General features: G+C 35.0%; 2 protein-coding genes across 3 annotated transcripts; one reads left to right on the forward strand and one right to left on the reverse strand.

Moving 5' to 3' along the window:
- Window position 1: 1 nt before the first annotated feature.
- On the reverse strand, window positions 2-8,075 carry gdpd4b (glycerophosphodiester phosphodiesterase domain containing 4b). Its single transcript, XM_042710851.1, is given in 16 exon segments — window positions 2-769; window positions 1,819-1,898; window positions 2,028-2,110; window positions 2,192-2,339; window positions 3,149-3,306; window positions 3,462-3,686; window positions 3,773-3,923; window positions 4,032-4,114; window positions 4,969-5,114; window positions 5,245-5,338; window positions 5,414-5,512; window positions 5,605-5,664; window positions 5,866-5,959; window positions 6,181-6,250; window positions 6,514-6,780; window positions 7,470-8,075. Coding segments are annotated over 15 exon segments (1,803 nt in total). The 5' UTR covers window positions 6,761-6,780; window positions 7,470-8,075; the 3' UTR covers window positions 2-704.
- A 1,282-nt stretch (window positions 8,076-9,357) lies between these two features.
- On the forward strand, window positions 9,358-14,768 carry nadk2 (NAD kinase 2, mitochondrial). 2 transcript variants are annotated; one of them, XM_019092113.2, is made up of 12 exons: window positions 9,358-9,611; window positions 11,173-11,261; window positions 11,352-11,440; window positions 11,563-11,644; window positions 11,722-11,805; window positions 12,305-12,441; window positions 13,249-13,336; window positions 13,483-13,626; window positions 13,726-13,781; window positions 13,904-13,957; window positions 14,213-14,336; window positions 14,615-14,768. In XM_019092113.2, exons 1-12 carry the CDS (start codon window positions 9,372-9,374, stop codon window positions 14,748-14,750), a joined length of 1,323 nt encoding a protein of 440 aa, XP_018947658.2. In that variant the 5' UTR covers window positions 9,358-9,371; the 3' UTR covers window positions 14,751-14,768. The 2 variants fall into 2 exon arrangements, with proteins under 2 accessions (XP_018947658.2, XP_018947659.2); XM_019092114.2 differs by having other exon boundaries at window positions 13,531-13,626.
- The last annotated feature ends 1,120 nt before the right edge of the window (window positions 14,769-15,888 follow it).

Consider the following 15,888-nt stretch of genomic DNA (forward strand, 5'->3'; position numbering starts at 1 on the left):
TTTCAGACAGAAGATTTATTCAAGTAATAAAAATAACAAGATTGTAACAGTATTAACATTTGAAGATAAAGTATCAAAATAATGAAGAAAAAAAAAACATGAGTTAAACATATTGCAATAACCAAAAAATGATTTCACTGAATGATCTTCTGAGGATTAACTATGATACTGAATTAGACGTGTATTAAATTAGAACAAGACAAAAAGGACAAAACGTTAGCATAAAAATGATTTATGACCTCTTGGATTCTTACACTATTGTCTGGGAGTAATAATTCAGCCAAAACCATGGCATGGATTTTAAATACCAATTAAGATGAAACAAAACCAATGGATCCACCAATATTTCAGAGAAGAAAACATCAGTTTCATCAACATGACAAATATTTCCATTCATGCTTGAAATGGAAACCTTTACAGTAGCATTTATAAAACCTGGGGCTTGCAAAAGGCCATAATTCAAATGAGGTGCAAGATCAGTCACTAGAACTTAACATTTGTTAACTGTATGTATCCCATCATATCACGTGAAGACAGCCTGCTTGTCTGTTATTTTGTGACCAAACACTTACAATTTATAAAATGTAAGGGTGATTTCAATGTACCACATACACAGTGGTTTATACTGGCTTAACTGAACATCAGTTACAGTTTTTTTTTAATATAAGGGGTTAAATATGAACCAGAAAATTTCGTCAGGCACTTCAAAGAGATGGATCTTGCTTGTCAGAGGCACTCATGTTGGATAAAGACCACACATCATTCATCTCTGTTCATGGAAACATGATCAGCGTTATGGTCTTGAAGATTCAGATTAAAGGAATCGTTCACCCAAAAATGAAAATCTACTCACCCTGAACCAATCCAGAATCCTGATTTGGGGCAATTTAGCATTAGCTCACTTGCTCATCAATAGATCCTTTGCAGTGAATGGGTGCCGTCAGAATGAGAGTACAAACAGCTGGACAAGTAATACACACGACTACAGTCCATCAATTAATATCCTGTGAAGTGAAAAGCTGTGTGTTTGACACAAATCCATAATTTTAACCATTGCTTTTGGCTAAAAATCCATAATATTGCATCTTCCAGTGAAAATGTCATCTCCTCTGAATGTTTTTACGAGCGAAAACAGTTCTAAACAAATATGTTAGTGGATTTTGAAGTGAGAGGACAACAGGGGATTGACTTTTTCACTGTAGAAAGCACTATTATGGATTATTGATTCATATTTTGTCAGGAGTAAAGATTTAAAGGTAAAATGCCTTAATGATGGAGTTGTGTCTTACAAACATGTGGCCCTATTATACCATTTTTAAGGTTCCTAATATTGTTTTGTGAGTCTCCTACAATAGGTTTACATTCATGCAAGGTCAAAAACGCTTTCGTTTTCTCAAAAAATGCATTTAATATCACCTCGTTTTCCAATGATTCTCAAACGATTTGTTCAAAGCCTTCTAAGATTCAATCTCTCTAAATCCCTCCTTTCTGTGAGCTTACTCTGCTCTGATTGGTCAGATGGCCCAGTCTGTTGTGATTGGTCTACCGCGTACAGCGTGTCAGAAATGATACTCCCATTGCTATAGTTCTGTATTTTGAATGCTCGATAGAAAATATAAACATGCATTATTTATCATAACTGAGCCATCTTCAAGAACCTATTCACTGCAGAGGATCCATTGGCGAGCAAGTGATTGACGAGTATTTTGAATTCGAGTATTTTTGAAATTTACAGCAATTATTCATTTTTGTGTGAACTATTCAAATAATAATTCAATCATTTGACTTGGGTGGTTTAAAAGATTAAATGCCTCTTACCTGTCCTGAACTGTCTGTAGGACCCATTCTCAATTACTGAACTGCTGTCCACACTGAGAGCCAACTCACGCTCCCTCCACCTGCAATTACAGTACATCACCATTAACAGCCTACACAGTGTCTTTTGTATGGACTACAGAGGGATCTCAGACCGCAGCTACATATTAACTGTCCCAGTGAGATGTGGTAAATTCTGTGCATAGACTCACCAGTGAAACACAAAGATAATCATGACAAGAATAAGGGAAGTGATGTCAGTAATAGTCCACATAAGCCTGTACTCATCCGGTGTCTGTGAGAAACAGAGGAAAACCAAAGGAAAAAAAATACAGAATGAAAAAATCCCTGAGAACTGTAGATGTGTGCTATTTACCATGAGAAAGAGCGGTCTTTGCAGGTTTTTGAGGATGTGAACAGCATTAGTGGCGACAGAATGAGCCCCTGCGCACCAGGCAAGAGAATACAGCCATGGCTCGCTGATCACGTACAGGTTGGTGCTGATGTTAGCAGCAGCGTATTTTCTGTAATCAATAAAAATTCAGACACAATTTATCCCAATGAATGATATATATATATATTCAAAGGTGTGTGTATATATAAATATATATATTTATATACACAGTGTATATATATATATATATATATATATATATATATATATATATATACAGTCAAACCAAAAATTGATTCAGACGCCTTCAACATTTCACACATTATCACAGTTTATTCATTATAATCTAGAAAATGGTAATAAAATATGACAAGAACTCAGAGTTAAACTGTGTCAGAACAAATTCATCATGATAATGTCAGATAACACTTAAGCAAAACATGGTCAGGTCAAAGTGTCTGAATCATTTTTGGTCCCAATTTTTTTTTATCAGTTTTACCGGTAGTCCACTGTATGAAGGATTTTTGGGTATAATATGTCATAGTTTATTTTTTATTTTTGCTATCCTCACTTACATAAATGAACTATAGTCTCCTGCACCCACTAGTAAAAAAATATAAAAAATTACATCTGGTGTCTAAATAATTTTTTTTTGTCTGTATATATAGGATGCATTTAGATTAATATTGTGAAATATTACTGAGTATTACACAATTTAATTTATTATTATAAATTTACTTTCAATTTTGATTTATTTTTATCAATTTAATACATCCTTGCTTATACAGTTTATTAATTGTGCAAATATAAAAATGCACATACAGTATGCATAAATGGTTCTAATGGTAATTTAATAATTTAGATAATTATTTGAATATTTTATTTCATGCTCCATTCCATAATTTTGTATATATATAATTTTAGCTCATCTACTGGAACCTGATTTCTTTCTCTGACATGAAGCTGTAATGGATGTTGAGTCTGGATATGTGTCTGAGCTGAAGGTCCTCCACTGGTGCTAGATCCGCTGTTATCTGCTGTAACTCTGGGTCGATTTCTTGTACAAACTCTCTGAGCTCTGGAGGCAACCACAATACCTAGTAAAAACACAACAGACATGTATAATATATAATTTATAGAAACTTCATAAAGACCACAGTGTACACAATAGAGTAACTTTATTTAGGAAAAGACTCTTAGATTGTTTTATTTATCAGAGTAAACCCCAAAATGTAACAGTGTAATGACACACCTGACTGGAGTGAATGGATGACTCGTTTTGGATGACATCTAGGGTGCGGGATATCCAGGCATCTCTATAAGGGTGACCCCTGGGTGGCCGATACAGATCAAAGATCACTAGTTTCCCATATTGAGCAGCCAGATCCAGGAAGTCCCTCAGTGTGCATACAGACTGATTCTGAGCTTGCAAACGCTCATCTGGGCTCAGAGATGAAGCTGTTCCAAAGGGGTCTTGCTGAGTGGGAAATAATAATAAAAAAATTTGTTCTTTAATGTAAGATATCAATTTTTCAGGAGTAAAAGAGCATCCTGAAGACTTACAGAGAAGAACCAGGATCCAGCATTGAGATTCTGCAGTTCTCTCCACGTAAACATGGCAGGTGAGGTGTGTGTCCAGTTTGGGAACACGTCTTTTACATTAGTTGTCCTGCGTAGGTTCTTATCGTGCATGAGGAAAGGAACTCCATCATAACTGCAGCAAAAGACAAAACAATGTTATTGAGGACTTTTTGGTCAAATATAGTTGCATTATTAATAAAATAGGCTTGCTTTGGAGCTTCTTTGGAGTAAAAGAAGTGACCTGATAGTTACATCAGTCTCCAGTCCGTCAGCTCCAGCTGCCAATGCCTTCTCAAAAGACATGAAGGTGTTTTCAGGGGCAAGCTGAGAGAAGATACAACAAAGGGGTTGCTTATTTTCAGTCTGCACATGGCACATTGCATGTTTGATAAATTATGTACTGCTGCAGTATCGATATAATTGTTTGAGAAATATTAATCTAGGGGTCAAATTATCACATTAAGCCAAGTCACTACAGGCAAAAACATTGTTTTTCATGCACTGGTCAATTTTAAGATTTTGGGTTATTTGGCATTTCATAATGTGATTTTTTTTTTCATACTAGTGGAAATAAGTGTAAAGTGTTTATTTTATTGCACTTTATCTATTTGCATTTGTAGGATTCAATTACAATAAATATCTTTAATTTTGTTTTCTCAAAATTAGTTTTTTTTTCATGCATTGAGACATAAATCCCCAAATAAACCAGGCTTTTATTTTTTTATTTTTTTTTTTACTCCTGTGTATTTTATTATATAATTTTCCTGATTTTATACAACACTTCACTCCTAACACAAAACACAATTTCTGCTAACTGTTGACAGTATTTTCTGATTTATGAAGCAATAAAAGGAGAAATCCAAAATCCCTATTATAAAATTCTCTAACAAAACGAAACAAGAATTTTGAACTTGGCTCCAGTGTTCAGATTTCTGTTCTGGAAATGTATGTTAATTAGTGCATATTTAATAAGATATTTCTTAATTTGCATATTTAAACAACATTTCAGAAAACCAAAAATGTTTGCAATCCAAGTATGGTAACATCTAGTTATTTTTTATCCTATTCACCTGGGGTGCCTTGCCTAAACTAGAAAGTATATTATTAACATAGAAAAAAACATTCATATTCAAAGGTTGGTGTTTGAACCTGAAAAGCCTAAGAATAATGACGTGTACCATTGGTGCTCCCCTGTGTCCAATTAAAGCAGGAGCTGATCCCAGACTGCTCCGCTCTTTAATGCAGGGGGAGTACATGCCCAGAGGAACCAAGAACAGAGTCACTAGAACAGTTATGTACAGCACTGTGATGGCCATCCCTCTCACTGAAACAAACACAGGCAGAGAATTCACCATAAAAATATGCACTTTCTGTGATATAAGATGCATAATGGTAGATAAGGATATTTCCTTTTGGATATTGGAAATATATTATACCTAAAAACTCATCCTTACCTCTCGGAAGAAAACGGAAGACATGCAAGGCTATTGGCCAAGATAATAGAGTCATTAAAACTACACCACCTATGTGTAGATATGGAGCAGTTACCTGACAAATGGGAAAGGAGAACATTAAATATCACAGTTATGTGCTCCAATATTAATATTATGATAGGAAACATGCCTGAAAAGATAAAAGTACAGTCATCCACTCCTTGCTCCATAAATCTGTGAGAACAGATGAGGCCACAATGGAGAGAATCAAAGTCACTGAGATCCCGATCTATCAAAAGATATGACCATCGATTTAAAAGTGTAAACCATAAAGTCTAAGACTTTTAGTTTGTTACATAGACAAGATGTGGATGAAATTACCTTGTGACACCAATGTAAATATAACCTCTGGCCTTCTGAGAGAAGACAAACTGCCAGCAGCTGTGAATGTAAACATATTTCTTACCAGCAAATTATCAGATGGACCTTTTAGTAACTTATGGAGACTTTAAGCAAAAAACAAAACAAAAAAAAAACATTGACAACTGTGATACAATAGGTACATTTAATGTCACAATGGAGAACATTAAACTCAGTCATTCAAACAGTGGTTATGAAAATGACTTTTCTTAAAGCACATACCAGCAGACCAGCAACATAAGTGAACAAAAAAACAGCAAGAATCAACAAAACTATGGACCATGGAAACCAGAAGCCCAGATTACCAAAATTAAACCTGGAGGCAAAGCAGAAGAAATATTACTTTAGTGTATTCCAGCTAAGTTACCTAAGTTGAGAGATCTCTAAAAAATGTATATGTGCCATTGTCAATCTGCCTATTGAACTATTAAAGAAATGTTACGAGTTGGAAAACAACTTTGTTTAAACAAAATAACAGTAATGAATAATGGAAGTCAATAAAATATCTAAAATGTATCTTTTATGTATGACACAAACCAGTCAAAGTCATTGTAGTCATTCCGAGCTTCACTCCAGAAGTACAGGAACACCAGACTGAGACAAAAGACTCCAGCTACAAGATCAAAAACACCAAACCCAATATACAACACAAAAAAAACTTAATCACTATCAAGCCATTATACAACACATAAATAACCACATAAATACAATCGCATTTTCAACCTGACCTAAATATTACTAGAATAATCACACAAGGGCATGTAAGGACAGAAAACCTCATACAGTAGTAGGGAATTTTTGTGAAGTACTCTTTTTGCATCAAAATTTCCTCTTACTGTGACAACGCATATTTGATTTGATCAAGTTAACTTGCTTAAGTTAACAGCTTAATTTTAAATGATCCCAGCATGTGCATTATAAGGTACAACGAGAGCACCTTCGAGCAGCAGCAGTGTCCAGGCTGAGCATGTGTGAGCTGGTAACACCTCCACTGGCAGCCATAGAGTCCAGCTAGACAGGAGACAAAGGGCCGGTGCTCATAACGCTGTAGCAGCCTCTGCCGTGCCATTGCCAGCTTACCCAACTTCAGGGTTGGCTCGGTCTGTGTTGCGCCCATAAGCGAAATTAATGAGGGCTCTGTCAATGTATAAATAAAATAAGTACTTTCATCCCTTAATAATTTTACAGTTTATGTTTAAAGCATTGAGATGATGTCACTAATAATCAGTGTTTTATATTATAAAATGTCACTGTGTAATATTGTCTTTGTACAATTGTCCAATTTTAATTAAATTTCATTATACAACACTTGGCTATGACTCTCAAAGAATATATATATATATATATATATATATATATATATATATATATATATATATATATATATATATATATATATGTAATCTAATATGTAATATTATAATGATGGAACTGTACTAAATAATTAATCTATAATATAAATAATAATTGCTATTCGTTCACTTTGGCAGAGAGTTACCTCCTGTTTTCCGGGCAGCGGTCAGCATTTGTATTTTTCAGTGTTTTTTTTTTTTTCTCAGCAAGGCTCATTGCATAATAATGCCTTAATCAACATTTGACTGAAAAGAAGTAGATTACAAAAACTGAAGACACCAAGTTTTCAGCCTTTAAACAAAAAAAGTATTCATAACGCGAAGCACAAATGTCCCACATCACTTTCAGCCCACAGAAAGGACATCAGGGTGACACTAGCCGACAAACTTGTTTACATAATCGCTTTTCACAGTATGGTAATTGTGCCAAAATTTTCTCTGTGGGAGCAAAGGATAAGTAGCTCAATATCTCACCGAACAACTGAAGCCGGTTCCTCACGTCAGAACCAAGTCTGTCCGTGTGCTGTCCGCTTCTCTTTCTCAAGTGAAAGGAAATACCTCCTGTAGCTTCTTCACTGATCTATTCCGATCGACCTGCCGTGTGGCGCTGCAGTTATGGGTAACGAGAGCGTGAAAAATACCGAGTTCTAGATTAAATGTTCTCTGCTTGGGTTTGTGTCTCTGCGCTACTGAATAGTGTTATTGTGCGTCATTGTCTGTTAAATGTAATTGAATTTGCATAACAAGAGGGGCCTCTTTGCACTTTCAGTGCACGTATATTTTTATTGCTTGTTCACGTCTTGACGAAAACTGCGGGAAACTACTGATATATGATGTATGGAGACACATTTTGAATTAATTGAAAATCGATATGACCAATCATTTTTTTTATAAACAAATATATTGGTCTATTAAACTGTAAATCGAATGCAACGTAAGTTTACAACAAAGCACAGTGGAGTCCTAAATAAAATTCCAGAATAAAAAAAACAGTTAGCCTATTTGCGCATACTGTAGGCTAAGTCACTGTCAGATGCGACAGGCTACTGGAAGAAGGGACTTTTTTAAAGAGGGTAGGGTTATAAACTATCTTGCTTCAGAGTTCAATGTAGTTCACCGTTGTTGGCAAGAACTCTTGTCCATCCGTTTGGGCAGTTATCCATGGTACCACTATTTCTCCACCATCAAGAAGTTTTTAGAATGAGAAAGCTGACATTCCTGAACTTTCCGTCCTCCTACATTATTTTACACTTTGCACTTCCAAGCAAGGAAGAAGATACAACAAGAAGAGACAATTAATTGAACGCACAATCCCCAATTACACTTTTTTTCTGAGCTTAAACAATAAACATGAAATAATATGATGTACATAAAAAAAAAACTAGGGGATACAATACAAAACTGTGAGTTCAATATTAATTATAACTGCTATAATAAACAGTAGGCTACTCTTTTCAAGAACTTATGTTACATGTCATTAAACTTTTTATATAATTTTTTTAGTGTCAACAACTATGAAAAAGCCAGTGTTACAGCAATATTATGGTTTTCAGTTATTGCAATTATTTTTTTTTAATGGTAAGGCTATTTAGAAACCTTAGGGTAACTTGTTGAGATATTCTCCATAAGACTTCTGTAAGCCAGTACAGAATGGGCACACTAGCGCAAAAAAACTCTATCCAAAGCCACGCCCACCGAGTCAGCGCTACGTGCTTTAAAGATGGCGGCATGTGTGAGTGTGGGATCTGATGTTTTTATTAGCCTCAAGTTTGTGATTTGAAGTAACGTAACTGTAGTTAAGCAGACGCTAAACGCCAGGTTTCCGTACATCGCTTAAACTCGCGCTCTCCGTCGTTCAGATGCCCGAGGGCAGATAGACGGGGGATGTGATCGGTCACCGCGCTTGGAGAGGCAGAGTACACTTAAAGGCATCCATCACAAAACCTTAAACAAATACGACAATCACCTACAACACCACGTACACATAGAAAGATAAACTTCATCCAACACTATGTAGCCAGCGGGTGATAACCTCTGTGCTTCAGACACCGGATATAGTCAGATCAGTCATAGCCGCTTTATGTTTAGAAAGTAAGATTAGGTGCTTTGCTAGCAGGTGAACTGTCAGTCACTGAATACTGCTGGTTAGTTACTTTAACAACTTACAATCCCGTAGATAAATCAGTCTTGTGTGTTTAGTGCAGTTTACATTGCTTTTATTTACTTTGTTATGCACCTGCAGCATATACAAGACTCAAACCCCCTTTAACTAAAACAATTCATGTAGTTAAACAACTTAATGACTCACATTATTCATCCAATAATACATTTAGTTATTACAATTCAATCCCCACCTTTATATTTTGCGGTAGTAGAATGCTATCCCGAGCTTTAAGCAAATCCCTCTCCTGTGGAAATCCACTAGTGTCGGGTTTCACTGGGAGCTATTGTAGTCGTCTGTGTTTTCATCAGAGCGCCGTGTGTAAAGTTGCTTCGCAAGCTGAACGTGGCTTCAAACCGGCGAAGGTGGCTGTTGTGACCAAAACCACACGATATGAATTCGAGCAGCAGAGATATCGCTATGCGGGACTGTCAGAGGAGGACTTTAAACAGCTGGTAAGCAGACATTTGTGATGAGGTGAATACACCTGTTTATCAGACACACCGCTTTATCTTGTTAGTGCTTCTCAGGCAGGTGCTGTATAAAAATAGACGTAAGGTCTCTTAAGGTAATGTTAACCACAGGCTTTTACTTTACTTATAAATACATGTTATTATTATTATTTTACTTAGAAATTTAAACCCGCTAAATATGCTAATCTAAATAAGGTTGCCCTACAAATTAACGTCACAGTTCTATACATTCCGCATTAACACATTGTTCTTTATTGTCATAAATTTAATAAACATTTAAGAAATGTGTATTAACATTTAAAAAAAAAAAAAAAAAACCCTTGCAAAATGTTCATTCAAAATCTACCCGCTGGCGATGGTGTAATATAATATTTGCATGGTGAAATGTGACATACCCACTTTTCCAGCAGCCTTGATTTGGGAATTAATTTTCCGCATAGGGATTTACAAAAAAAAAAAAAAAAAAAAAAATCCCATAAAGCATCGCAAATAGCATTTACATAAAAACAATGCAGAAATATTGAATTATTGGCATATTTGACGTTTACTGCAAAATATGCATATACATATTTTAGGTCATTTGAGTGCGTATGAAAACTGACTGCTGAGTTCAGAACCGCCCACTAGCATTCTACTCTTGCTATTTTTACATCTTTCAGTGGCAGAAAAAGTAAGAGTAGTACACTTTTGTGCATTTCCAAATTCGGCATATATCATTTGTTATGCTTTATGGGAGTGGATGGGCACTAAAGGGTTATTTTGGCGCACTTTTGCTTGTTGCGATTTTCTGAACGTTGGAGATGCAGAATTATGGGTAATGTATTTTTTACCACAGTTAATCGTGATTATTAAATTAAGTTGAAATATTGCAGACTGACGGCTTCAGCAAAAGCAAATACTATCGGTTAACAACCTCATACCTCACAGTAGATCTGTCCTTATAGGATTACAAATTATCTTTAAAATTAATTCCCATATGGAGAAAATGAATGGGAATTTACTTTGTGAAACCTGATCGTTACACTCTATTCTGTGTAATGTGGTTATGTTTATAAATTGTGAGTGCAAATTCCCTCCTTCCACACCTTCTCTTGCTTCACTCCTCCCTCTATCTATATTTGGATTTACTTACTTGAATATTAGAAAAACATAAACACCTTCATAAAAATTATATCTTTATATATCTGGATGTATTGAAGAGTTAACTTTGTAAACTACAATTTTATCTAATACTTTTGACGTCACTACTGTTTTTTTTTTACCTTACTGACTGACACTAAACTGACAGTGTTATATAGGAAAATGTATATTTCTTAATAAAAGGAGTCAGTTAATATTTGATCTTCCCTTTCTGCTGGTACTATTGTCAGTTCAATTCAGCAGCAAGCAAAATGGGCTTAAGTATTTAAAAGGCCACCAACAATGCCTGCAGCTAAATTTGACAAAAGTCCAACAAACCCCATTATACACAATATGAAAAGACAGTGTTAAGAAGCAATCCACTGTTTATGATATTTAATATGTCTTCAAATTGTCATTACAGCTTGCACTGAAAGGATCCAGTTACATTGGGCTTCTGGAGAGACACAATATACACACCATCAATGTTGGACAGATTGTGGACAGCCTACAGTAAGATGATGATCAGAAATAGAAACTCTGACATTATTTTTTTATTATTTTCAAACAGTTTTCAAAACCATCCATCTTTCATTTTTGTAGGAAAGAAGGCATTGAGGTGCGAATTGTCAAAAGAGGAGAGTATGATGAGGACACAGTACGATGGGCCGATGCCATCATCTCTGCCGGAGGTAAAGCTCAGGATTTGCCTTTAATGCTTGATAGTTTTAATTGTGCTCCAGTTGACACATGAGAAATTTCATGAATTTGTTTTCTCTTTTGGTAAATTCTAATAGACTTGTTTATTTCTTAGGTGATGGCACCATGCTACTAGTTGCCAGTAAAGTGTATGATAAGAACAAACCTGTATTGGGGGTCAATACAGACCCAGAAAGGTAATATAAAAAATACCCTATCATAAGTTTGTCTCTTATTTATTTTATAAATATATAATATAGCTGTGTTTTTGTAGGTCAGAAGGTCACCTGTGTTTACCTGTGCACTATACACATGCCTTTTCAGAGGCCTTACAGAAACTCAGGAAGGGTGAGTTCAGGTGGGTACCTCTTGTTTACTGTAGCTTATGCTCGACACTAATCCAGTTTGCACTCAGTTGTTTTCTTCTACACCTCTTCTAGTTCAAGAAGTTTTAGTTCAAGTGAGCAATTCTTATTAAAAATATAATTGATATAGACTATGCACCCCACAGGAAAGCTAATGTTAGCTAATTACTGTTTCTCATGGGACAAGGATTGGTCTTCCTATTGGGGGAGGTGCTTTCTAGTTTAGAAAGCCAAATCCCCCATTAAGCCGTGTTAAAGCTAGTGATTGATCCAGCCTTACCTTACCATAGTGGAGAAAAGTAACATGCAACATTTGAGCGTTTAAGTGCTGCTATTTAGCAAGATTGAACCTGACTAAGCTGCTAAGGCCTGCCTGTTTTTTTGGGTCCCCTTTTTATTCTTATCATCATTCTACCTGCTTTTTTTGTTTCTATGATGTACCCCCTCTCTTTTTTTTTCTTCTGTTTTTTAAAAAGTAACTGTCTCCGTTAGGTGGCAGTGGCGTCAGCGCATCCGTATGAACTTGGAGGGCACCGGGATCAACCCGACTCCAGTGGACCTGCATGAGCTGCAGCTGAGCCTCGAGCAGCACAGCAAGGCGCACCGCATCACCACAGAAACTCAGAGCAGTACGACGTACAGATTGCTATCCCAACAGATCATTCCTCTAATCCGCACTTCTAATTTTTGCAAATACTGTCCAGAAATTACCAGGATACATTTCATAGCAAAATCAAAAGAGAAAGGATTATTACTGTATTACAGTAAATTAGTTATTTTTTGCAGTGCAATAACAGGACATTTTGAAAAGGAAATAAATATAAATTAATATATATTATATATAATTACATTAATTATAAAATATTATATATTAAATAAAATATATAAAATATGCTGTGCTGATTTTCATTACTGTATTTCAGTATTGAGTAAGATTTTATTATTTCAATGAAAGAATTACATTTTTGTACACATAAATATATTTTGTACAAATATAATGAAATATTAAATTAACAGAGTGAAAAATTGGTTATTTATATATATATATATATATATATATATATAAATCATTTTAATTTCTGTTTTATTTTCTGTTTAATTCAATGTCTTGATTTCATTAGTTTTAGTTTTCTTCAGATTTTTTGATTTTTAGTATTTTGTCTGCTGGCATTTTCTTGTTTAATGCAGGTGACATGTTTCATAATAATTTTATAACATAACATAACATATTTTTTTAAAAATGTTTTTTACTTCATTCTGGAGGTATTTTCCCAGTTTTGTATTTATATTTCAGTTAAAGAAAAGTTGTGTGGAAAAGCAGTAATAACACTCCACCCTGATTTTATTACTTTGTTAGATTTTGCTCTGAACACGTTTGTGTCATCTTTTGTTCCAGGAGGCACAAAGATAAAAACGCTATCATGTTTTTGTGACAGGTAGGACACACAACAGTCCTGAAAGGCCTCACCTACTGCCTGTCCGAGGGCTCAATGAGATCTTCATTGGGGAGTCCCTGTCCTCCAGGTATATGTCCCTGCCCACCATTCTGTATATAAAGAACCAGTCGCCACAAAAGAACACACCTTTCTCATCAACAACCACCCCTCCCTTCAAACCCCACCATGCATCCCCCCCATCTCCCCTTACTTGTGGATTTCTGTTTGCCACAGGTTGAAGTATAAATCCTTCAAACCTCATCTTACCCTCTCGCTTCATAGGGCTTCATACTATGAAATCTCCATCGATGACGGGCCGTGGGAGAAGCAGAAGAGCTCAGGGCTTAGCATTTGCACTGGAACTGGATCTAAAGCCTGGTGAGTCAGAGCAGTGCTTAACTGAAGTGATCTTACAACACCTCATAAAAATGTCAAGAGATGTAAGAGTTACCAAATCATTTTTCTTCCTTCATCCAGGTCCTACAATATTAATAAACTCGTGGAGCAGGCAGTGGAGGATGTCCTTAGAATAGGTTAGAAACACAAAAACAAAAGTTAACATATTAAACACATTCTCCATTACATACTGTTCTATGACAGAACAGTTTATAATCGTCTGCTTCTACAAGCATGATCTTTCTTTTCTGTACCTTAGGTAAATTAAAAACAGGTTTGGATGTTCCTCTAAATCGGGAGTTCATTGAGAGTGGTGAGTTCAAAGTACATTTTTGTTTTTGTTTATACAAGTATAAATAGTGTCAAATTAACTTTTTAAAATTCTGTTTAAATTTAGAGAATTTTAATTAATATTCTGCAATTTAAATAAATGGCTCCCATTTTGTGTTCAGTGACTGAAATATATCATTTGTGTTTTAAAATGACTTTTTGTCATTGTTGTAATAGTTTAAATGTATAAAATCAATATTCTGCACATTAAATAACTGGTCTCTATTTTTGTGTTCAGTGACTGAAACATACAACGAATCCCTGATCTTTGACCCAGAGGAGGACAAACTTTTCTTCAGTATAAGGGAGCCGATAGTCAACAGAGTATTTTCCAATAGCCGACAAAGAGGTTTTGCCAAAAAGTGAGTTCCATCTTCTTACAACTGTCTGGTAAATGATTGAATAAGAATTAATAATAACATGGTTTATTGGTTTACAAAAACATTTTTATCATTTCAAATTGTGTAACTTAATATGAATGTTCTGTGAACAAACCTGAACGTTTTGAATCATAAATGCTGTAAAGTCTTTGTTTATTGTTAATTCATAATACCTAATGCATTAACCGTTTCTCCATATGTTTTTGACTAAACAAGACTGCAAGATGAAAACGCTGTGCTCATGTTTTTGTTTTGGGTAGGGTTTGTGTCCGCTCAAGGTGCTGGGATGCCTGCATGGTGGTGGATGGTGGGACGTCCTTCGAGTTTAATGATGGTGCCATTGCTACAATCACCTTAAATGAGGAGGACCTGTTGCGAACTGTCATTCTTGATTAAATCCTTTGATACACCAAACTCTTATTTATTGAGGACTAAATAATTGTCTTTTAAACCAGACTTTGAGATGGATTGTAGGTTCTTTAAGCACTGAGTTTTAAGGGAGGATGGGATTTGCAGATGAGATACATTTATAGATATCAGGATTTCACATTTCTGTAGTCTGTGCTTAAATGACCCTCTTGGTTGCAGCCTTCAGAAATTAACAAAATACTTTCCTCCGAAGATACGCCAGCATTATATTGTCACATCACTATATCAGCCGTCAGTGTTTTAGAAATGTGATGGATGCAAGTGTTTAAGCACATGTATTCAAAGTTAACTGAATACTGTTGTGCCAAACATGCACAGAAGTATTTTGTAAATGTAAAAAATAAAACATTTCTGAAACTGCAACCTGAGAAGTTCTTTATATTTAAATGTTTTTGAAGAACACAATAGAGCAAAAGTTTGGATGTGGTGTCAAACACTCAGGTCACTGGTTTAAAACAGGGAAACAAAATTTTAAAACAACATTTTCATTACCCATATTGTAATATATATAGTAATAAATAAAATAATAAACAAATCAGAAAATCAGAAAATGTAAACAAAACACAAATGTAAAAATTCACATGGGGATGGCTTTAAATAAAACAATACATTTATTAACAATTCAGACAATGTAAACAATTCATTAAAATACACATCTAGCAAAAAGAAAAAAATTAAAAAAATCAACATTAACAACCATTAAAAAAAATCACAAAAATTTAATACATCCACAATATTTTCTCTGCCCTGAAAGCACCCGTTTTAATGCTTCTGTATATTCAAATTATTTGGGAACATTTTAAGATTACCATAAAACCATTGTCTTATTACTAAACTAGATAATCCTTTGATAATCCTAGAGTGAAACTGGAAATGTACTTGATCATGGCAGGAAAACAGATCGAGTGACAAACAGAACCTACCATTATATTCTAGAATGGTAATTAGATTACCATAATCATATACAAAATTATAGCTACTGGTACCAAACATTTAAAGTCACTCTTCATCTTTTGTACTGTGATAAACGTTGTGATCTTTGCTGCAATGTAACAAGAACGCCACTCAATTCAAGATTGTCAGGAACTCCAACACAATTGTCATC

The sequence above is a fragment of the Cyprinus carpio genome, chromosome A21, assembly GCF_018340385.1.
Source record: "Cyprinus carpio isolate SPL01 chromosome A21, ASM1834038v1, whole genome shotgun sequence".
Classification (NCBI taxonomy): Eukaryota; Metazoa; Chordata; class Actinopteri; order Cypriniformes; family Cyprinidae; genus Cyprinus; species Cyprinus carpio.

Coding starts and splice junctions, on each gene's coding strand:
- nadk2 (XM_019092113.2), top strand. CDS start 9,372: ATGCTATCCCGAGCTTTAAGCAAATCCCTCTCCTGTGGAAATCCACTA. Junction 11,441..11,562: donor TGCCATCATCTCTGCCGGAG/GTAAAGCTCAGG, acceptor TTTATTTCTTAG/GTGATGGCACCATGCTACTA. Junction 13,782..13,903: donor GGAGGATGTCCTTAGAATAG/GTTAGAAACACA, acceptor TCTGTACCTTAG/GTAAATTAAAAACAGGTTTG.